Source organism: Desmodus rotundus, chromosome 1, assembly GCF_022682495.2.
Source record: "Desmodus rotundus isolate HL8 chromosome 1, HLdesRot8A.1, whole genome shotgun sequence".
Classification (NCBI taxonomy): Eukaryota; Metazoa; Chordata; class Mammalia; order Chiroptera; family Phyllostomidae; genus Desmodus; species Desmodus rotundus.
In genome coordinates, this window is record NC_071387.1 from 8,420,095 (window position 1) to 8,443,460 (window position 23,366).

A 23,366-nucleotide genomic window follows, 5' to 3' on the forward strand; every position below is an offset into this window, starting at 1 on the left:
TTGAGAGGATAGCGCTGCAGCTCAGTCACCACCAGCCACCTGAACTCGTGATAGCGCAGCTGGTGCCTCAGTTTCCCCATTTGTAAGATACGGACAGCAACAGAGCCTCTGCCATGGGGTACTGGGAGGGAAACTGCCATAAAGACTGGGCCCCGTGGCTGGCCCAGAGCACTCTCTCAGATGTTACAACCTCCGGGAGAGTTCCTCTGGACAGTTATTGCTGTTTCTTCCCTTCTCATTCCAGCCAAGGGGAGATTTTAGGGCTTGACGTCTCAGGGAGAATGTCGAAAGAGCAGAAGGGAGTCCCCTTTGAGGACCACAGCACAGAGGTGTGGTCCTCAAAGGTGGACCTCTAGAGGTGACCAGAGGAGGCTCTGTTCTCACATGGAGGTGCGTTGGGAGGTGTTGGTCTCTCCGTGGCTCCTGTGGCTCCAAGAGAAGCCCATACTCCTTAGCGAGGCATGTGGGACCCCTTGGCTCAACAAGGCCACCATGTGGAGGTGGCGGCCCCCTGGCTTCCCCACCTCCCAGCAAGCTCTCAAGCAGAGGGACAAGACCTGCTCAGCTCGGTGCTCCTCGGTGGCCGGCGCAGGGGTGACAGTCACGTTGGATTGCCCACAGTGCATGACATGGACTGCCAGGAGAGCTGGAAGATTCTCCAAGCAGGGCATTAACTGGACAATGGCAGCAGTAGCTATGGCTTCCTGGAGGCCCCCTGTGTGCTGGCCATCTCCCTCGGGATTTTCAAAGCTGCACAAATATTGCCACGGCCCTTTCTGGCAGGGGACGCCATGGGCCAAGTTGCTAAGGGTGAGAGAGAACTCCAGCTGGTCCCCAAACCCAGTGAACTCTGTAGCCTCTGGCCTCTGTCAGCCACTGAGCTGCCTTGAACCTCGACCTGGGGCACAGAGCTGCATGCCTGTCAGGTCCAGCACTGTGTGCATTATAATCGCCACTGACAAGAGAAAGGCCACAGCTTTCTCTGCTGAGCCAGTTGCTGGGTTTTCTCATTTACGTAGAACTGCAGGGTGGAGAAAGTCACCAGGAATATCCCCTCTGCTCCCAGCCTTAATGATCCAAGATCACATTCTAGAGTTTTCCACATGGAACCTGACTTACGGACGACCTCAACAAGTATGCTGCACAAAAGGGAATCTCAAAGGAAGTCTGTATGTGAATGACTCAGGTTTGGGGAGCAGGGATGAAGTGATGCTCAAGGCCCCGCCCCAGTGCTGTGATGCTCTTTTCCACGAAAGCATTTCTTTCCCTTCGCACCCCTCTCCCTCAGGGAGCGAGTGTAGGTACCGCCTCCCTCTCTGCACAGGAGAAGGGGTGCTGCAGGGCAGCATCTGAACACCTCGGGGATGATGTGCTTCTCCTCTGCCCCGGGAGGGTCAGGTTTTCCGCCTGACTTGGATTCTTCTGCCCTAGTTCATTATTCAGATTAGTTTCCAGCAATAGTAGAGCAACAGGACCAAGTCTCATGGCGAACTAACTATTTTTTAAAAGTTATTGAACGTCCGTGTTATGATAAGGATTGTAGCCCATGGCACTTAGTCAAAGCTTTTAAATCAACCTTGTGATCATGCATTTATTTAGGTATATGCCACCTTGTTGCAAAAAAAAGGTATTGTGGCAACTTATAAAAATAGATACAATAGAATAAAAATAAAGAGGTTAGAGTAAAGGTAAAAGCAAGAAGCTAGAATGAAGCCAGGGTCCAGTGGGAGACTCACTGGAATTGTTAAAAATAATCTCAAATTTGACCTTGAGCTTCCCAGGGGCCAAAACAAAACAGAAAACATGACTGCTTACAAGATCGCTAACAATGAACAGCTAGTTTGGGGCTTTGGTATAAATCCAATTGACTTGGACTTTTCTTCTCTGTTAACCTGTTCCAAATGTGATTGGAGGCAGTTACTCCTCGGCTTGGCATTCAAGGCTGTTTACCAGCTGACCCCCAACCTCTTTCCTGGGTCTCGTATGTGGACGTAGTCTGCAATCTGGCCACGCTGAACATGAGCAACGGCCGCCATTTGGAGCTGCTGTTACAGAGGCACATAGGTGGCAAAGAAAAGGTACCGACCAGCCCTGGAAAGCCAGCTCTGCCACAGACTAAGCTGCTCTGTGAAGGGACTTGGGTAAGTCCCTCCACCCCAGTGTCCTCGCCTGTGGAATGGACACATGCAGAGCACACACCTTCTGCCGTTGTGGTTAAGCACATCGCACGCTCGGCACCCACTGCTGATGTTCAGTCGATGAAGGTGATCGCGTTTCCTGATTTTCAAACCTGGCCCTCCATTTAACCACCTACATGACAAGTGACGTCATTTCTCCAGGCCGCAGTTTGACCACCTGCAAAACGAGGACTGTAACTGTTCCTACCACATAACCCACACACCAGGGCCCGAGTCGCTGAGTGAGTGTGCGGAGGCTGCAGCCAGAATCATCTCTCCAGACAACAATTTGGCTTTTGCCCTTTCATTTTGCAAAACTGGTCCATTCTCACTTTCCCTTTTCTCGATTAGTGGAAAGAGAGGAGCATGGACACTTCTCACATGGTTGGGCTGTGATATCATCAAAGACACAGTCTTATAAAACCCACACCCAAAGCCAGAGGAAACGCAGCCCCCCGAAGAGCCTGCGCCTGGAGCGGGGACGGCTGGGCGGGGGAGGCTGGGTGCGTCCGCTGCTGTGAGTCAGGCCTTACTCCGCTGGGTGACATCGTCCTCCTTTATTTCAGGGGTGAGTTACTGCTTCTACAAAACAATGTCACCTGGCAATGCCCGACGATGCAAAGTCACCTGACAGTACAAAGAAACGTGTTCTGCACGAAGTGCACTTCCCGACACTCTTAGGTATGCAGCTAGATTTCCTACCATGGCAACCGGGTGTTCAAATATACATACATCCAGAGCTGGCGTGGGGCCAGAGTGAGGGGAGCAGGGTCTGGGGGTGTGCAGGGACCAGAAGGAAATGCCCTTCGCAGGTGTGGGGTCGCTTGGGTGTTGGGTGGTCTATCACCCTCCCAAGCAGAGCTGCCTCTAGGGCACGGGAGTAAGGGATCTAGACAAAGACCTTCTGGAGGGAATTGGCTGTATCCTGTTCCCAGTGGGGCCCTGAGCCACTCTCCAAGCCTTTCTGGGCCTATTTCTCCTTCAGCAAAAGAGGGAGCCATTTCTTCCCAGCTCTAACAGTCCTGCCCGAAGCAGGTGAGGGGCAGGCCCGCAGGTCTTGCTGCTTGGGTCTGAGGCTCAGGGAGCCGCCAGCAGCACTGGATGGGGGGGCCCATCAGTGCAGCCTCAGCCTGGTGCCAGGCACTGGGCTTGGGGCCGCCCTGGCACCAGTATCTCTGAAAGCCAGAAAAAGAGCTCTGGCTGCTCCCTGTGACCAGAAGGTCCAATGCCTCTCCTGGACCTGACTGCTCAGATCTCAGCCTTCCCCAGTCCCCCAGGCTGTGGGCCAACCCACCTAATGCCCAGGTCAGGGACTGATGAGGAAGAGGGAAGCTGTTTCATTCTGGCCCCACCCTGGCCTCAGGCCTAGAATCTTGCTCACAGCAGACCTGGAAGAATCCCTGAGTACATGCAGGTCGTGGGTTGAGAGACCCAGAGAGAAAGGTCAAGGTAGACCCCGGGCCCAAAGGCTCTGGGAAGGACTGGGGAGCGGTCTCATGGCTCGGGTATGTGGCCAAAGATAGCACTTCTGGGTGGAGAGGAAGCCTTGGGGCCTGGCCCAGCTCCCCACCCTGGTAGAGTCGTGGCTGGCAGGCAGCTGCCTGCAGCCTTCTCAGCTGCTGCAGCAGAAACAAGTGACGGCACTGATGAAGAAGAGAAAATCGAAATGAGTGCAGAGGGAGGGGCTCCTGGAACCAGAGGCTGGTTTTTTTTCTTGGGGTGTGGTTTCTACTCGGTGGCTGGGTGACCATGGAGGTTTGGAATGTGGTTGGACAGCGGGTGGGGAAGGGGGTAGGGATGGCCAAAGGCAAGGAGCAGGGACATTAGCCAAGGGGCCCGAAGCCCGGGGCCACCAACAGCTCAGCCAAGACAGGGGCCCAAGGTGGCGCACAGAGCCTGGCCTCCAGCTGACATCAGTGCCTTGGTTCCTAAGGCCTCTGATTTTCAGAAGCCCTGGGCAGGGAGGCAGAGTTGCCAGAACAAGACAGATTAGGAGAGAGGGGGAGGGCTATGCATAGGGGACAGCTCGGTCAAGTCTGGTCTGTAAAATGGGGCTGTGGTGGCAGCATGCTGCCTGATCCAAACTGAGGCTATTTAAGCAACGGACCTTGTCTCTCTGAGCCTCAGTGTCTTCTCCTGTTAAATGGGCTTAACTGTCTCTGCCTCCCAGGGAGCTGTGGGGAGGACGGGTGGGTCAGTGCACGTGAGGCTCTCAGCACAGCACTCTGCAAGCGGCGCGCCCATGGTTCCACCAGGTGCTCGGGAAGCTTTGGCCGGCTGCGCCAAGTGCCACAGCACCTAGCCCCGGGCCTGGTCCCCAGCAAATATTTGCTGACTGAGTCCCTTGCAGGAGTCGCTATGGAGAGCTCCTGTGTCCACTGCCACTCCTCTCCTGCAAGCGCCCTCCCGCTCAGACCACGAAGTGGAGAGTGTAGGTGAGCTGGTGGCCGTTGTCCCAGGCGTACAGCACCCGTTCCTTGGGGTTGTAGTCGATCTGGGTGGTGTAGGCGTGCTCATTGAGGAAGGGCAGCTGCGGGCGGGCGTCGGTGCCCGTGTGCGTGTCGAAGGCGTAGGCCACCTGGCCGTCCCGCTGGTTGTACGTGTCCACTGCGTACAGAATGCCGCACACCAGGAAGCAGTTCCCGTAGGAGTTCCGCCGCAGCCGCGTCTTCCACGTGGTCTCGCGGTGCATGGAGAGGTCCCCGGGGTCCAGGCGGCTCAGCACAATCACCTCAGGCTGGGCCCCGTCACTGTCATCCACCGCGGGGTAGATGACCCACAGGCCGCTCTCGTCCACGGCGAAGTCGATGTCCGAGTGGCCGCGCCACTTCCAGGGCGTGGTGTCCTCGTACACGGCGTCGGGCAGCAGCGCCCAGGAGGCCACGAAGCGCTGGCGCAGGTCGTACTTGATGATGTTCTTGGTGAAGGCACGGTTGTAGTAGAAGGCGCCCTGGTATACCACGTGGCCCGTGCCGATCCAGTTGTAGGGCAGCTTGTACATGTTACTCCAGCGGCCTGTGTGTATAGGGCAGCTGGTCACACCAAGGCCTCCGGTAACCCTCTGCCCACCCAGGGCCCTTGCGAGGCCGCCCAGGGCTCTGGAGTGGCTCAGCAAGCCAGATACTGAGTGTTCTATGAGCCTGGAGCTGGGCCAAACATCTTATCCCGCAGTCCTGTGAAGGAAGGACTTCCAGTAACCCATCTGCTGGGGAGGAAGCAGGCTCAGAGAGTTCAGGGTCACCAGTTATGGAGTGGCACAGCCAGGATTCAGAATAAACTGACACCAGCCCCTATTCTTTCTGTCTGGACTGCCATTCCCTATCCTATTGGCTTGGGCAATGCCCCCTTATCTTTCAGAGCCCTGGGCCAATGTTACCTCCTCCAGGAAGGCTTCTTTGATCTCCCCAGCTTGAGTGAGGGCTTCTGCTCTGTCTTCCCATAACCCTCTGTCTTGGTACCTTTCACTGGCTTTTCCCACGTCAGCCTATGCCCCCCTCGAGGCAGGGACCGGGTCAGTTTGATCTGGCAGAGGAAGGACTTCAGCTGTTCCAGGTCATACCCTGTGGCACCACGGCTCAGGCGGAGTCCAAAGTCTTTCATGCAGCGCACAAGGCCCACCTCAGCCTACTCTCCCATTGTGCCCTCCCCCGCCTCTGTGCCACCACGCTTCCTCTCATTGCCAAGCCTTCGCACACACTGGGCCTTCTGCCTGGAACACATTTCCTCTCCCTCCTGCTCTTCCTCCAGGGCTCAGCTCAGCATCACCTCCTCTGGGAAGTCTTCCCTGATCCCCAGGCTGGCTTCTTACAGCCCCCTGAGCTCTCCCTCTAACACTATAGTCAAATCGTTTCTTTAAGTCTCCACCTCCCACACAAGACTGTGCATTTCTGGAGCGTGGGTCAGGTCTCAATGACCCCTTCCCCACCATGCCCCAGATCTGATAACTACACTTCTGTCCTTCCCTGCCCAGACCTGCAGCTCCTCTAAGGCCTGGGGCCCCCGCTCAGCTATAAGGCAGGGCCATAACCCCCACCTCCTGGAGTTATAAAGATAACACAGCTGACTCACACAGGTGATCAGCACATCATAAGCACTAGTGGAAACCAGAAGGATTATTTTCCTTGGCAGTAAGTTACACCCCTGAGGGCAGGGCCATGTCCATCTCGTTTGCTGGGGCATTCCAACCCCCGACACAGTGCCAGCAAATCAGGGGTGCCCTGGACACCCCTCCTTGGGCTGGCTGACCATTCGGAGCTAGGCCAGGCTGGGGAAGTCCGGACCACAGGAAACCACAAGGCGAGGAGGGGCCAAGTCTCTATGGGGGACTCTCCCCAGGCCACCCACCCCCTGCCCCATTCCCACCCCCAGGGTCCCCGACCTTGCTTGAAGTTTTCCAGGTTGCGGAACTCCACCAGGCCGTTCCCATAGTAGTAGTTGGTGACGTAGATCCGGTCATCCTGTGCGGCGGGGTCCTTCATCCAGGCTCCCTCATGGCGCCCGTAGCTGTGGTGCCTCACAGGGGGGTCCACGGACCGGAGGGTGCCCTCACAGCCGGCCTCTCTGCCTGTGGGGAGCAAGGGGTGCAGCGTCTGGTACTCAGATGCGTGCCCCCCACGTCAGAGCGACAGTCCTGGGCACAGTCTCTGAGTCTAGCTTAAATCCCTCCTGACGCTTCGTTCACGGCCTTTTGTGTTCTCTTCTCTCATGATCAAAGCAATGTCTGATCATTGCAAAAAGGTGGAACGTTTAGAAAAGGAGAAAGTAAAACTCATTCAAAACTCTACTACCTAAAGAAATTTTCCAACATGCTGTATTTCCTTCCTTCTCCTCACATGTCCAGTCATGCAGACATACTGTTAAACCTATGGGCCTTCTGAATATAGTTTCATGTACCCTGTTTCTTTTCCTCCACTGAGCAATTTCTCACATCATTCAATGGCCTTTCAACGATGTGATCTGAGGGCTCTCCCAGGCCGCCAGACGGCTGTGCTCTCGAATTTACTACACCGGACCCCTCTGTGTCAGACCTGTAGCTTCTGTCCCGTTTTCCGACATTAGGAACAGGCTGCAAGGAAACCAGTTGAGCTACAGCGGTCGTGCAAACCGCTGATGGACCCTTAGGGAAGATCTCTAAAGACAGAGCGCGCTCGGACCGAGGACGCAGCCAGGACGCCCTTCTGAAGGCTGGGCAAGGTGATTTCATGAGGAGGGCTTCTACCAAAAGGCACAAGCCAAAGTCCACAAACGTGGACCTAAAAACAGAGCCAAACACTGGACAGAGGAGAGAAAGACGTGAAAATAGCTGTTGGGCTGACGATGGGTTTCTAGGTGACTTTTACGAAAGAACTTGCTGAAAACACTACCGGTTTCACTGTAAATGTTGTCAGGCTCTTTCTGTAGAGGGTCAGATAGTAAACATGTTAGGCTTCCCAGACCACATACTTTTGCCCCATCTTCTTCTTCTGTTTTTTACAGCCATTTAAACATGTACAGATAGCTCCAAGGCTTCCAAACACAGGCGGCAGGCTGGCTCTGGCCCACACACAGCAGGGGAGGAGCCTGCCGACCTGAGAGGCTAACTCACCTTGGCTGGGGACCACTGGGTATGAAGGTGGCTCAGTGGGCAGGGGACTGGTGGCAGGGGTGAGGGTGATGTCTGGGTTCGAAGAGAGGGTGTCAGGGGCCAAGTCCATTCCCTCGGAGGCCTTGGGCCCAGCTTTCTCAGAGATGGGCTCGGGTGGCCTGCCCTCCACCCTGGGCGACAGCTGTTCCAGCCAGGAAGTGCCCTTGAGGGCATTATCTGTGGAGAGAAGACCCTGAGCTCACATCCTCGCTGCACCTGTGCTCCCCAGGGTCCTCCCCAGGCCAATGGGCTCTGGGAAGTGGACAGGGGAGGCCCTGGAGAGCGAACAGCCTGGAAAAGTGGGCTTCGCGGTCTGCAGGCCTGCTCCGAGTCCCCCAGCTGAGTGGCTTCCCCTTTGGTGAAGTGAGAGTCACGGGGCCCACCGCATGAGGCTGTTGTTGATTAGAGGAAAATGTGTACAAAACATTTGCACAGATTCTGCCGAACACGAGACCCCTTGCCTTCCTGAGTGTCCAACTCCTTGCGCCGATTCTCCCATTTCCCAGGCTCAGTCCCAGGAGGCAGAGAGCCATCTCCAGCCTCTCCCCATCCTGCCCCCTGGAGCCCACCCTCTGGTTTCTCTTACCTAGTGTTTGACACCTCAAGCAAATAGGGACAGGTGCACCCAACTTCCCGTCAGCTTCCGGACCCCAGGTCTCTGTCCTTCTCTGTCCCCTCACTCATTTCCTATCTCCTGTCTCTCTCGGCACCCCTCCCCCTTTTCTCCCTCCCATGCTGGCACAGGCTTTGCTCACAGGAGGATTTTTTCAGCATCCATGGGACCTGGTTGGGAGCCATCTGGGTGGTCTCTGACCCACCACTTCCCTGGGCTGGAATGGTAGGGGAAGCAGGAAGGCTGCTGGGGCACAGCTGGGGACAAGGACCCCTCAGCTCCCGGGACAGAGCTGTGAAGGTGTCTAAGGCAGGCTCTGCAGCCTGCTGACCTGGGTTCCAGTCCCAACAACTCGCTGTGAGACCTGGAGCCGGTGACTTCACCTCTCTGAGCCTGGTTCCTCCCCTGGGTCAGGGGCAACACCAGGTGAAAGTACTGAGAAAACCGTGATGCCAGGTCCAAAGGAAAGGTGCCAAGGTTACTGTGATGGAGTGGCCCCCAATAGGTGCCCTGAGATCCCGTACTCCAGGACAGTGACCTGGTTCCTTCCCATACCCCCCAGGCTGAGCTTCCTCTTTGCACAGAGGTTTAGCCAGGTCCCAGTGCAGGGCAGCCCCTGGAGTCTGTTGGGAACAGGGTACACCCTCTAGTCAGGGGGCCCTCTTAGGGGCCTGGCTTTGGCAGCCTGCCAGGGCAGGGGGCTTGTTCCCACGGGCTACTCTGGCAGAGTCAGATGCCTGCAGCTGTTCTTGGGCAGTGTCCCAGCCAGGGGTCAGAGGCCAGGCTGAGCTGGCAGGACGCAGGGCCAGCAGCTGGCACCAGGAGCTGGGGGAAGAGGCTCCTGAGCCCTGAGAGACCAAGAATTAAGGGGGCTCTCAAAGGAGATGGGCTCCTCACAGTTCCACCCCCCAGGACTGTTGGACATGGGCTGGGTGGAGGGCAGGTGTCCTCAGGGGGACTCAGGGGAAGAGTGAAGAGCCACACTAGTGGGGGTGGCCCGGAATTTGGGTGCACTTGGAACTTTTGTCTCTTGTTTCTCAGTGGGTTACTTTGTCATCCTTCACTGTGATGCAGTGAGGGGCTGTGGGGAAAGTATAGGTGTCTGTGGGCTCTCCTTTGGGGAGATAAGGAGTGGGAGGTGGTGCTGGAGAGCCATCCATTCCAAGGCCAGCCTGGAAACAGGCAGTGCCCCAAACGGCCTTTGCCACTTTTCAGAGACCTGGCCTGGCTACAGCCCCTGCCCTCTCCCGCCACAGAGTGGCAGCTGCCTGGTTGTGGGTATGGTTTTTCCCATAGACTGTGAGCTTAATATTAGGCAGAATCTCAGGGCGACATGGCAAGTACACGGTGGACCTTCAGCAAATCTCTGAATGAAGGAGGAAAAGTCCAGTGAGGGTAGAGATGGCTGTGAGTACTGGAAAGGAGCTGAGTGGCCCACCGTGTTGATCATATCATTTCATCCCCAACAACCCTCCGAGGGAACATTGTGCCATTGTGTAACCAGTGCACCAACAGGTAAGAAGTGGAGTTGAAGCCCCAGGCTACAGAGAAGACCCTGGAGCCCTATGTGAGATCCTTGGGGTATGGCCGTCCATCAGCAAGCTCCCACTCCCCAAGGTTCCAGTCCCCCTCCAACTCACCAGCCTCGGTCACCTCCCTGCTGCCCGCCTTGTAGTAGGTGATGCCTCGGATCACTGCCTGCTGCTGGCCCAGGGCCCGGGGCTTGGCTGTGGGCTGGGGAAATGGGCCCTGGCCACCCTCCTTCCTCAGCTTCTCCACCTTCAGCAGCTTCTCCTTAGGAGGTTTTGGGAGGGCCCTGTCTACAAAGCTCTTCTGCATGCTGCTGCCATATTTGTTGCTGTCTTTGCCTTTCCCTCCAGCTGTGTCCTGGAAGAGAAGGGACGTCTCAGACTTGGGGGCCGGTAGAAGGGATGTTGTGGAGGGTGTCGTGCAGGCTCAGCATGTGGGGGCCAGAAGTGGTCATGCTGCCCTAGGCCGTACATCCCAGGTGCTCATCAAGCCACAGCTTTCCTCCCATAGTGGGTACATCCGTGACTGGGGTGTGCCTCGGTTTCCCCACACAGCTCTCTAGCTCCCCTGCAGGCTTGAAGGCCAGCCTGACTGGTTGGATCCCTGTCCCATTTCCTAACTCCTGTCACTCCCCGAAGGGGGCTGACTATAATGGTCAGCTCCCTGGGGAGGGAGCCGACCAGCAGGGCAGCTTCTCCAACACTGGCCCTCTCACTCATCGGTCTGTTTATGGACAGAGGAGAGATTCTCAGGCCCCTAGGCAGGGTGACCAGCTCCTCCCAGTGTGCCTGGAACATCCCCCGTTTTAGCTCTGGAAGTCCCGAGTCCTGGGAAACCCTTCAGGCCTGGGACGGCTGGTCACCAGGGCATCGCCCTTAGGGCATGCAGTTTCTAACATTTTGTGAATTTTGCTATTTTCACTTCCTTTTAAATGTCCTTGATGCTGGCTTGGCGTGAGAACACAGGGCCTGTGACGCCAACCATTGTTAGGCAGAGTCTTCAGGAGACACAGCGAGAGCGGTATCTAGGCCTCTGCATGACTCACGCGCCTGTGGAACTGCATCAGCAGGAAGCCAGCCCTGGGCCAAGGCTCCAGGCTTCCTCCAGGCACTACCAGCAGGCTGGGGGCTGGCTCGGCAGGCGCACACAACCCCTTCTGGTCCCAGTACAGACACCCTCTCCCCTGTGACCTCATTTCACGTTTCCTCATCTGCCAAACGGGCGAGGATCACCCTCCTCGCAGGTGGTCATGGGGTAAACCGAGAACGTGTCTGTGAGGAAGCAGGATTGTACAACATCAGCTCCCTCCATCCCCCTCACCCAAAACAAGGCTGCTGCGCGGTGCAGGTTGCAGCCCGCACACAGGCCGGTGACTGGCCGAAGGGGCATGAATGGGACTGAGATCTAGTCTTACTCCACTTGCCAAGCCATATGCTCGGGTGTGTGTCGATCATAGGAAGGCGCCTTTGTACAATCTGTCCACTCGAAGGGGCTCCTCTTTCTAATTTATCTTCCCTAAGGAAGAGCTTTTTCTGCAGTTTGCCTGCCCAGACAAGGGCCTTTGTCAAGTTTGCACAAAGGTGTGTTATTTGTCAAGGGTGGCTTTCCTGGCGACAAAACCTCTGCTCACTTCGAGCTCTGAGCTTGAACATGGAATGTCTAGGGGTTTGCTGCAGGAGTCCTTCACCCCGGGTTGGGTGGAGGGCGTGGTGTTCGTGTGCAGGGGTCCCCGAGGCATTGCCTGACTGCCCCTGAGCAGGCTTTGCCCAGCCAGGGGCCCAGCCGCAGCAGGGGAGGCTGGAAGTGCTTTGCTGCAGCAGACCTGGTCGTCCAGGGCCAGTCAGGGAGGGGGTCAACTCTACGCCCTCATCTCCACTGGTTTGGAAATGGGAATGAGGATCCTGCCAAATGCCTGGCTCAGGGAACAGACCGACCTCTCGGCTGGATCCCCACGTCTGCTCCCAGCTTGAAATGCCGATTGTGCTCAGGGAACACCAGGCCCCCCGTACCCCGCCCCGATGTGCTCTCTCCAGCTACACCAGCCCTCAGCCCAGGCCCAGCCGAGGTCCTGGCTCAGGATGCTCCGAAGCCCAGCCGTAATCAGAGCCTCGGTCTCACCTGTGCCTTGCTAGCAGGGCCAGTGGCTGGGGCAGCGGCAGGGGCTGTGGCCGAGTCCTTCTGCAGCAGCTGGAGGCCCAGGCTGGAGAGCTCCTTCCTGATGCTCACCATGATGGCCGACTGGTTCTCGTAGTGCCTCAGCTGCTCGCTGAGGTGGCGCATGCTCTCCCTCATCACCTCGTTCTCCCGGCTCAGGTTGGCCTTGATGCTCTGTGGGGATGGGACGGAGGTCTTTCCAGCCTCCTCTCACAGCCTCCCACCCCTTGTCCTGGGGGGGACACCCTGGACCTGCCATTGGGCTTTGCGGCCCACTCTTATGGGCAGTAGCAGCACCCGTGAGCTTGGCTGGAAAAAAGCAGGCTGCTAAGAGACTCTACAGTTATTTTTTATTTAAAGAGCGGATGATAGATAAAATATCTTCACAGCACTAAGTTAAAAAGTACAAATGGGTATAAAAATGTCTTCCTCCCACCTTTGTTTCTCAGCCAATTGTTATGGGTTCCTTTTTATTTTTTGGACACTGCCTTTTCACTCGAGCCTACCTTGAGAACTCTTCCATGTCTGCACGCACAGCTCTGCACGTACAGCGCTCGCCGCGCCTCTCCTGGCCATGGTGTGTTTAGCCAGTCCCTATGAATTCGTGACTTAACTTGCTACCAACCTTTTGCTACTTTAAAATTACCTTTTAACTTCACAAGTGATACATAAGTATATAAAAACCTTTTAATAAAATGCTCAAACAATGAAACTCTGGAGTTTTGCCATGGGCGGAGACTCTGATCCCTTCTGATCCCTGTCTCTGACTTCTCTCCAGGGTGGTGGTGGCTTCGCCCACAGCACCACCCCACTTTTACTTCCAGGTTTCTTCTCTTGCCAGCCTGTCTCCCCTTGCTGGGGATGGTGCCCGGTTCTAGCAGCCCGAGCCACCCCCTCATGGCCCCTGGTTCTGAATCCTGCTGGAAACAGGACTGGTCAGAATCGCCCTGTTCCTCTCTGTGGACCCTGTAACCCAGGGGTCCCTGTCACTGGGCTCTTGCCCAGGCTGGCCTTGTCCACTGGGCAGGACTCAGGAAAGCTGGGTGGCCTGGTATCAGACCCAGGTCCCTAAAGCCCAGTCAGGTCTGGGGTATGTGTGGAATTCCTTTGTCCGAGTCTACTTCTCAGCTGAAGCAGGTGAAGCTAGAGTCAGAAGCAGGAAGCACCTCTTTGCTGTGAAGCCCTAGAGCTTACGAGCTCAGAATTTCATTCGCAGAAATTTTTACAGAAGGGAAGATAATCTACAAGTGATTGATGTCTGGTCAGCCCTGGGTGTGAACAGATTCAGGGCCCCAGAGGCAGCAGGCAGGAGTTGGAGAGACCTGGGTTCAAATCCTTGCTCTCCACTTCCTGGCTGAGTAGCCTTGAGCTAGTGAGTGACGTGACCTGTCTGAGCCTCAGTTTCCTTGCCTGTTAAATGAGGATCTTTATCATAATAACAACTAAGTGTCAGGGTGACTGCGAGGATCAGAAATGCTATGGAACAAGAAAGTGAGTCCTAAACTAGAACACGGGCAAGACAGAAGTCAAACGGCAAGGCGACTTTCTCAGCCTCAGCTCTACTGACATTTGTCAGACCGTTGTGTTTGGGGCGGGGGCTTGTCCTGTGCTTTACAGGGTGTTTAGCAGCACCTCTGGCATCTACCCAGCTAGAAGCCAGTGGCATCCACCACCCACCTTCCCCAAACCGTGACAGCCAAAAATGTCTCCAGATATTGCCAACTGTCCTCTGGTTAGCAAAATGATCCCTGGTCGAGCACCTCGGTGGTAAGGAAAGAGAGCAGAGGGAGCCAGCTCCTCCCGAGGGGGGCTATTCTCTCCCCTCCTCCCAGGTTAGCAAAAAAATAATATTCTTCCTTCACAGAATTATCACCCAGTGAACAAAAGCAAAGCACAGATAATGCAGACAGAAGAGAATTAGAAATCATTTCTTTGTGGCTGTGGAAATCACTTCTGATTTGTTCCAGCCCAGCAGATATGCCCTCCAGCCTGGCTGCTCCTGGTTATGTGAAGTGAGTTAACATTTCCTAAGATTACCAGAGGAAAGGTCAAAGGGTGACTGTAGAGCCCACCACGGGAGAGCCTGGCATGTACTGGGTGCCCAGGGGAAATCAGTCCTTATTACTTTCTCCCATGCTGGCATGGGCCTGGCACATAGCAGATACTCACCAATCACTTTTTGAATAATTAAAGCCACTGTGACTTCAACTTCAGGGTTAGGAAGGGGTTAATCTCTCACCCAGGGGCACAGGATGCCCAGGTGCCCCCTCCCTCTGGAAAGGAAGCTGGGAAAGGAAGCCCCCACGCCTGCCCTGGCAGCTGCGAGTCCCCAGGCTCCCAGCAGAGGCCGGATGCAGGAAACAGGCGGAGGCCGGGCTGTGCCAGCGGAGATGCAAACCTCGAACCTGCAGCCTGGAAGCCCGTGCTCACCCACCTCTGTCCCTGACCTCAGGGGGCAGTCCCAGCTGCCGGCCCAGCCCTCTGGCACAGTCGCTCTGACCCGGAGTAGGCGTTCAGCGCCTCTGTCTCCGTGGTAGGTGCCTCACGCCTGGCCCCTCGTGGGTGCAGCCAGTCTTGCACCCTGATGCACCACCTCAGGGGGGCACTGCTCAGGGGGGCATTTGTGTCAACAGATGTTGTGCGATGGGTGGGCCCTGGTCTTGGTGAACTGAGGACAACTGCAATTCCAGCCCCTCCCCCTCCCTTTCATACAACCAGCAGGACCCAACCAGGTGCCTCAGTTTCTCCACCCGGCCTTCTGGCTTCCTGCAGGCCCTTAAGCCCGTCGGATCTCTGCCCCATAGTCGGGACCCTGGGGCCTGTGTCTCCCTTTCTGTCTCACCTGGAGTCCAGCTCCAAACAGCCACCAGGGCTGAGGCAGAATGGCCCAGGCTCCCTTCTGACACCGCTCTCGGCCCCCAGCACTGTACCAGCCTGGCCTCTGGCCCCTGCCCTGCCCTTACCTCTTCCAGCGTGTCCATCTGGGAGGCCACCTTGTGGACGTAGGCGTGCACCCTCATCAGGTCCATGCTGTACAGGGCGCCCTCCAGGAGATCCACCATGGACTGCAGCTGCTCATGGGGAGGGGCGAGGGTTAGGGGAAGAGCAGAGCACAGGGCCCCACACGGAGGGGGCAGAGGGGGCCCACCGCAGCGCGGAACCCCAGAACCCCAGACTCTCTCGGTCCCCGCTAGACCTAGCCTGCTAGCAGTCGTGAGAAAAGCGACAGACCCCATCTTTGAGCACTCTCCGTGTGGCGGCCTGCGCTAGGGCTTCCGTGAGCTGTGTCACGCAGTCCTCGCAGCACCCCATGGGGTCTGTGGTGGCAGGCTCCAACCATCCCCCTGGGGTCCCTCCTCCTGTTTCCCGTGCTCATGCCTGGCTTGCATGTGCCCCCCTGTATTGGCCTGCATTTGTGACTCGCTTCAAAGAGCCACTCTGCCCCCGGAATATGTCTGAGAGCACATGTCCCATTGGGAAAGCCCTGAGGCAATGTCTGACTGGTGTGGGCACTGAAGAGCCAACTCCTGAGTCCCAGTGGGACCACTGAGCTGTCATTCATACTCCAGTGTCCCCTGGGGCTGAGGCTGGCACTGGCCTGAGACCACAGCCCTGATGGGCTTCCTTCTCTTCCTGCACCCGAGCCTCCCCGCTCTGGTACCAGTGTCTCCTGGGAGCACTTCCCTCATAAAACACCTGCACGCAGATCATTCGCTGCAGGGCCTGCCTCTAGGGACCCAGCTGCAGACAGGGTTTGGACGTTTTTTTATCTTCATCATATCGACTGGGGAGCTGCAGCTTAGAGAGGTGAAGTGACCTGCCCCAGGTCACCAGGTGCTCAGTGGTAGAGCCAGGAGCAGAACCCAGCTTGCTAAACCCAAACCTCTTTTCTGTCATGCTTTACTGCTCCTGTCCTGTGTCCAGGAGGGGAAACTCAGGACAAGGAAGAAGGGGAGCTTGCATAATAGGTCAGCGGCAGATGATGGGTCTCCCTTGCCCGGCCCAGGGCTCTTCTCTATAGCCGACTCTCCCCTTCCCCTCTGTCACACCTAGTCAGGATAGGACATTTCCCTCCCGATGGCTGGGATGCCAGCAAGAGTGTCAGGGGCACCTTGGCACAAGGGACAGGTTGGGAAGTCAGCGTCCCTTGGCTTCGCAGGGCAGGGCGGCTCCTCCAGCCCACCCCCCAGCACAGCCCCACTCCCAGGCCTGCAGCGCTCCTGTTGGGTCCTAGTCCGCTGCTTTCAAAACGATTCACAAAACTCCCAGTCTCCCAGGGGTGTTCAGGCTGTTTTAAGCCGGAGAGCTTTTCTCTGAGTAGACTTGGATCTCTACAACAGAAGAAGGGGGCGGGGGCTCCGGTGGGAACAGGGGCAGGGCTTGGAGTCTTCTCTGCTCCCCTGCAACCTTGCTCAGGCCTTGAGGCTGCCTGGCACCCGTGGGGCTTTGTGGGTCCTCCTGTGCCTCAGCTTCCTTCTCTGGGAAAGGGGTCAACAGGGTCGGGAGAAGCAGAGATGTCGGACAGGGCTCAGCATGGAGTGAGAACGCAGCGAGGGCTCCGCGCATATCAGCAGCGATGACTACTGCCCCAGGGCTGAGTGGGAGCCTTCCACCTTCACTCTGCTGACTTCCAGCCACCGAAGCTGGCTCCCCAGAGCTCGGCTTTGACCACGCGTCTCTCCCCTGCTAGATAACTTCCTGTGGCTCCCCGCTGCCGGTGTGTGGCTTGTCATCTCCTGAGCCCGGCATCTGGGCCTCCTCCTCGGTCTGTCCCAGCAACACTCTTCAGCCTCAGCAAACGTTTACTCTGCGCCCGTTACCTCACTAAGGACGGTGACTAGCAAGACAGACACGAGGCTTCGTGGTCCTTCATAGGCTGGCAAGGAAGGAATGCAGAGAGTAACAGAGAGATGCCCAGGCTGGGGAACACAGATGGTCACACACAGGGGCCCAGCTCCTTCACGACCAGGTGTGACCTTGTCTGGGAGCCAGTACAGATTAGTAAAGTCTGCCAGGAAGAAGCTGTGTTTGAGCTGAGCTCTGAGAAAGCCAAGGTGGCAGGAGAAAGGCATTCCAGGCCAAGGGAGCCGCTCGTGCAAAGAGTGGGCGGTGACAGGGAACATGGCGTGTTCCGGTGCGCACCCCGAGCGTGGTCTGCAGGCCGGCCGGCGCTGGTCCTCATTGTCCGTGAGAAGGTAATCATGAAAAGTGAGAGAGGCTTACGCAGACTTTTGCAGCCATTTGACAGAGCAGTTTTATATCTGTTGACTCGTAATAATCAAACATTGGACTAGTATCGTGCACGTGTCATTTTTCTAAGAATTCACTTTCAGAGTGTTTTACAAAAGTACAGGTTGTTGACAGAGTTTTTAAACAGCTGGCCTTGCATCATGGATAGTCTGAGAAGCACCGCGTCAGAGACCCTGGCAGGCGGCTTGTGAGGCTGGAGCAGAGAGGGCACACTCCACTTGCTCTCACCCAGAACGCCCTCATTTCTGCTTTGTCTGAGGGACTCCTACGCATCCCTCAAAGCCCAGTTCTAATGCTACCACCTTCTCTTGCTTCCCATAGTCCCTGGGACTATGCACCAATCACACTGCCATTATTGGGGTCAGGAGCTGTGTGCCCACAAGACTGGAGATTCCTCAAGGGTGGGGTTACGTCTGGTTTGTGTTCAAGGGAGAGGGGTGAGGAGGTGAGAGGAGCCCCGGCAGCCAAACTCCCCAAGAAAGGGGATCTGGGCTCCCCTCACTCCTACTCAGAGTCAAGCAACTAAGGCCAAATCATAGCAGGGTTTCTTAGCTTGAGGAGAAGGAATGGGGGAGGGACAAGGGGTGGGTATAAGGCAAGTGTACCCTATTCTCCTCCCCCATGGGCTTCCTCTAACCTCCTCTCCTGGGGGGCTGCCCACAGAGGCCCCTGCTGAGGGAGGGAGAGCCAAGCCACAGGGGCGAGGCCGCAGCCCTGTGTTGTACCTCCCCTGCCCCCTTCTCCTTTTGGGGTTCTCTGGGTACCCCTCGTATCCCTGCTCTATTCCTAGGGTGTCATGAGGCAGAACAGCTTCTCTTCCTCCTACACCCCCACTAGCTGTCAATCCCACCCCAACCCCATTCCACTCCTAAAAGGCTGAATGGAACCCCAAGGCTGCTGTGCACCAAAAAAGCCCCAGGGACAATGGACTTCTGACTGAGAGAGCTGCCTAGGGACCTCTCCCCTGAGCAAGGGGCCACAGAAGACAATTCCTGAGTTCAAATCTTAGTGCTGCCAATTTCTTCCTGTGTGATCGTAGGCAAGTCGCGATCCCTCTCTGTGCCTCAGATTCCTCCACAAGTAAAGCCGGGACCCGAGGTTCCTTCTCCAAAGGGTGTGGTAAGGACTGAATTAGCCAGCTTTTATGAAAAGGTTTTGAGTATCCTCACATCCAGTGGTTTGAGAGGTTATTTAGTTACTGAGGAGTGGACCTGAGCAGAAACTGGGTCTGTCCCTGTACCGGAAGACTGGCCTATGGCCCCGTGCCTGGAGTCTGCGGAGCCCTGGTGAGGCCCCAAGGAAGCAGAGTGGTCCAGGGACTGCCAGGATGTCAAGAAGCCACTTAGCCTAAAATTTAACACTCCTCCACCGACTTTGAGAATTTTGGAATCCATCCAATTGTTACAAAAATAAACCTAAGTTAAATTTATTTATTTTTTTAAGCCTCACCCAGGGACATTTTTCATGCTTTTAGAGAGAGGGGAAGGGAGAGACAGAGACACTGATGTGAGAGAAAAACATCGACTGCTTGCCTTTTCGGACGTGCCCCAATGGGGGATCGAACCCGCAACTGGCTATGTGGCCTGACGGGGAATCAAACCCACACCCTTTTGGTCTATGGGACAATGCTCCAGCCAACTCACACTGGCCAGGGCTAGAGTTAAATTTGAAGAACACTTTTTCAGCCAAACGTTGGGCCAGTTCTTCATGTCTTGCCTGCGGAGGCACTGACTGTGTGCGTCCCAGGCCGTCTTGTCCAGTGAGCAGCAGCCTTGGAACAGCGAGCAGGGAAGGCATGCTCAGTGCCCTTTATAAAGGACTGGCTTCTCTAAGTTGGGACACCTCTTTTGAAAAACAGCCCACTTTTCCCCGGCCGGGTTGCGTGGTTGGTTAGAGCTGTCCCGATACGTCAAGGTTACGGGTTCGAGCTCCGATCAGGGCACACAGGAGAATCAGTCGATGCATCAGTAAGTGGGACACCGGATCAGTGTTTCCCTCCACCTCTCTCCTCTCGTCTCCTCTCTCTGTTTAAAATCAATAAATAATTTTTTAAATGTTTTTAAAAAGAAAAAAAACACCCCACTGTGTGCAGGCGTCACCTGGCCCTCACTGCATCCCCCTGTGGAAGCTGGAGTGGGAGAACCAGGGCAAGCAAACACAGAAACTGTGGCTGCTCTGAGTGATAAAGGCCTTTGTCTCTGAGGTAGGAGGCTTGTGACTTCTGCCAGCATCCACGAAACTGACAGACTAACTTGTTAGCTTTCAAGTAGGGTAACAGCTCACTGAACTTGACAATTCTTGACACCCACATGTTTGGAAGAAATTATAAAACGAAAAAAGCATACTTTCAAAAGCACCACAATTGTCTGGTCCATTACAAAAAGGAAGACAAGAGAGCATTGTGACTTAGAACGCACACTCTGGACACAGCAGGACCTGGGTCCAAATCCCAGCCCCACCAAGCACTGAGTTGAGCCTTGCGTGAATGGCACGAAGGTGCCTGGCTGGCTGTGGGGACTGATCTAGCTTGTACATGCCTAGCCAAGCCATGGGCCCTGGTGGGGGCCCTGGTGGGGGGCCCTGGCATGGGCTGTGTTGTGTCCCCCAGAGCTGGTGCTTCTTCCTAACCTGCCGATGGCATGTGGGAAGGAGGGTGTGGGCACAAAAGTCACATCAAGTATGCTGTAGACTTGAGGCTACATGTCATTGTGTGAGAGCTTGGGCCAGTGACCTAACTTCTCCAAACCTCTGTTTTCTTTTCTTGCCTGTAAAATGACAAAAATCCCATATTTCACAGAGTTGCTTAGGAATTAAGAGGACTAATCTGTGAAAAGAGCTTGGCACAACACCTGGCATGCAGGTGGCACTTGAATATGGGAAATATTATTACTAATTGAAAACAATAACATGTCACAAAATTTAAAGCATTACGTAGAGGCGCCAACAGAGGAACTGGTTTGGGTAAAATTCAGGACACTGGACTAGATGGTAAGGGGCTGTGTATTTAGGTAAGGTAGCCAAAGAACGCTACCTCCATCACTTACGGGCTGAATGGTTTTGAGCAAGAAGTGGCTTCCCTTCAAGGGACAGGGAGCCTCTGTTTCTTCACCTGTGAAATGGGACGAAAACAGCACTTGCCTTAGAGCGTGAGGACTTTTCACTGGCAGGACAGCCTGGCGCCAGCCCATGCCAGGTGCTCACCCACAGGGTGTTCCTGTCCCTACTGTCAACCCAGAAAGTCTACCTTGAGGAGCTCGGGTGCCTGCTTCTTGAGCTTCTCCATCTTCCACTCATTCTCACAGGGGTTGAGCGAGGAGGGCGGCGCGGTGCAGGAGCAGCGGCAGTCGCTGCCGGAGCTCACGGTCTCCACGGTGTAGAAGTCCTCCACCCGCGCCCGCCCGCTGCGCACCCGGCTGCACGCGTCCTTGCTCAGGGGCCGCATGATGCACTTGCAGCGGCAGTCGGAGCCCTCCGAGGTCATCCGCACCTGGTCCACGTCGCCAAAGACCTGAAAGAGGGGCTCGGGTGAGCCAAAGGCCAGTGCTGGGGGGGAAAGAGAAAAAGAGGAGAGCGCGGGGTAGCAGAATCCAGCCTCCCCGCCACCCCCACCTTGCCTTTGTGGAGGTGGTCAGAGGTGGCGGAGAAGCTGGCAGCCCTTACAAGGAAATGGAGTGTTATAATAACACTAATTAAAATATTAATGGATGCTGTGGAAAACAACTTGACTGTTCCTTAATAAGTAAAACGTAGAATTACCATATGACCCCATAATTCTACTTCTACGTATATACTCCAAAGATTGAAGACAGTTGTTCAAACAAAGACTTGGGCATGCATGTTCACAGCGGCACAGTTCACAATAGCCACAAGGTGGGGACAATCCAAATGCCCGTCAGCTGATGAATGGATAAGCAAAATGTGCTACACCCACACAGCAGAGTACTATGTAGCCACAAAAAGGAACGAAGAGCTGACACGTGCTACAACACGAGTGAGCATTGGAAACATGATGCTAAGTGGGAGAAGCCAGACACAGAAGGCTGTGCATCGCATGGTTCCATTGATGTCAATACCCAGAGTAGGCAAGCCCACAGAGACAGAAAGCAGTTAGCGGTTCCCAGGACTTAGCGGGGCGGGGAGGGGGGTGAGGGGGGAGTGACTGTTTAAGGGGTACGGGGTTTCCTTTCGGAGTAAAGAAAATGTTCTGGAACTAAGTAGGGGTGGTGGTGGCACAATATTGTGAATGCACGAAATGCCACTGGATTGTACACTTTAAAATGGTTAAAATGGTACATTTTGTGTTATGTATACTTTACCACAATAGTAAAAACATGTGGAGACCTCTTAGTGGGCACTCACCACATCCCAGTTTTCGTGGGCATCACACCCTTTACGAACACCTGTTGTGGGGGGAGGGTTCTGCCACCTCCAAAGTCCTTACAACGGCCTTCCAGGCCCACGTGGGCTGACACTCATCCCTCAGCCCCTTCTCTTGTCACCCTGTCCTTCACCCACTCTGGCCTCAGGGCCTTTGCAGATGCGGCGCTCTCATCCTGACCCCCTTATCCTCCTGACATTTCCCTGGCTTATCCCCTCAAATCACGTACAAATCACCTCCTCCAAGAAGCCTTTCCTGACCACCACTTCCCATTACTCTTGGCTCCTTTGTCTAGTGGCTTTTTCTTGACTGCACCTACCACCACCTGAAATATCATATCTGTTTATTTTTTGTGTGCCCCCTACTGTACTGAAGGCACCATTAGAGGCAGGGACTTTGTCTAGTTCCCTTGTATGTCCCCAGAACAGTGCCTGCCTGGCCTGCAGTAGGAGCTCTGTAAGTACCTGTGGGATAAATGGGCCTGCATCTTGCAGACGTGCGAGAGCACAGGGCTACCAGCACGGTGTCTGGAGCCTGGGTCAGTAACTGTGAGCTTGCGGGCAACTCAACCTTTCTGTGCCTGTTGCCTCACTTGTGAAATGAGCTCCTGTTTTGTGGGGTTGTTGTGAAGAGTAAATGAGTTAACATAGGCGCAGATCAGAGCTTCTCACTTAGCGAGAGTGAGCCTTTATTCAAACAGCTAAAGAAACAGGTTCAGAGAGGTGAAGTCACTTGTCCACGGTCACACAGCTTTGGCTGGGAAGATCTGGCTGCAGACTGACTCTGGATCGAAATCACTGGTCTATGCTGCTTCCCCTACAGAGCTGTTCCCTCACACTCTGTGTGACCTTTAAAAGGTTACATAACCTCTCTGAGCCTCATTTCCTCGGTGGTGAAATGGAGGGCTCTCCATACCCAGCCTCTTTGTGGCGAGGACCAGATGAAATAATGTGACCTCCATTTAGTGGTTTCCTTCAGTCCCTCCCCAGGATTCCACACACCCAAGTGTCTAGTCGTCGTCACCGGTCACTGGGGTCAGCAGGACTTTGTGCGTGTAGGAGTCAGCTCAGTGAGACAGTGGCAGGTGCCAGTCACTGCATCCAGCCTGCTTTGCCTTGACACACCAGGTGGGCTGTGGGCCCCCACCAGCCATCTCCCTCACTGGCTCAACCCACTCACCCTGAGCTCCAGGCTGCTGGGACACAGCTGTTGATGGCTCAATTAACTAACACCCCAGGGCTCATGGCTACTCAGCTGTCCCTGAAGCCACTAAGCGCCAACTGAGTTCTGGGCTTTTGGCTCAGCCTGGCACCCATGCACGTCTCGGGGCCCTCTGGGAATGGGTCACAGGCACTCCATGTCTCCTCTGAGCCCTAAGACACCTGTTGGAGCCCCTGGCCTCTTCCAGCCCCTGGGTGAGGGCTGGAGGTACAGAAGAAACAGGTGGAGGGAGAAGCCAGCGTGGCGAGCTCTGAGAGCACAGAGCTCCCCATGAAGACTTCTCAGAGCAGCGCAGCCCTCGGGACATCCTTAAGGCGGAGAGAGAAGTTCCAGGGAGAGCAAATTACATAGTAAAGACAAGCCCGGCATCTTGGGGGTCTGGAGGAGGTTCACTCTGGCTGGTGCTTGCAGCCTAGGGTG

General features: G+C 55.5%; 1 protein-coding gene across 2 annotated transcripts in view; it reads right to left on the bottom strand.

Annotated features, from left to right (window-relative positions):
• Window positions 1-1,563: 1,563 nt before the first annotated feature.
• OLFML2A (olfactomedin like 2A) overlaps window positions 1,564-23,366 on the bottom strand; it is a 28,391-nt gene continuing 6,588 nt past the window's right edge. For both annotated transcript variants that reach the window (XM_045196983.3, XM_045196984.2), the window contains exons 2-8: window positions 20,592-20,855; window positions 15,061-15,168; window positions 12,062-12,271; window positions 10,054-10,300; window positions 7,762-7,977; window positions 6,556-6,741; window positions 1,564-5,192 (exon numbers count right to left, since the gene is read on the bottom strand). In XM_045196983.3, the coding sequence (XP_045052918.2) occupies window positions 4,588-5,192; window positions 6,556-6,741; window positions 7,762-7,977; window positions 10,054-10,300; window positions 12,062-12,271; window positions 15,061-15,168; window positions 20,592-20,855 (1,836 nt within the window). In that variant the 3' untranslated portion in view covers window positions 1,564-4,587. The remainder of the gene's footprint in view (window positions 5,193-6,555; window positions 6,742-7,761; window positions 7,978-10,053; window positions 10,301-12,061; window positions 12,272-15,060; window positions 15,169-20,591; window positions 20,856-23,366) is intronic.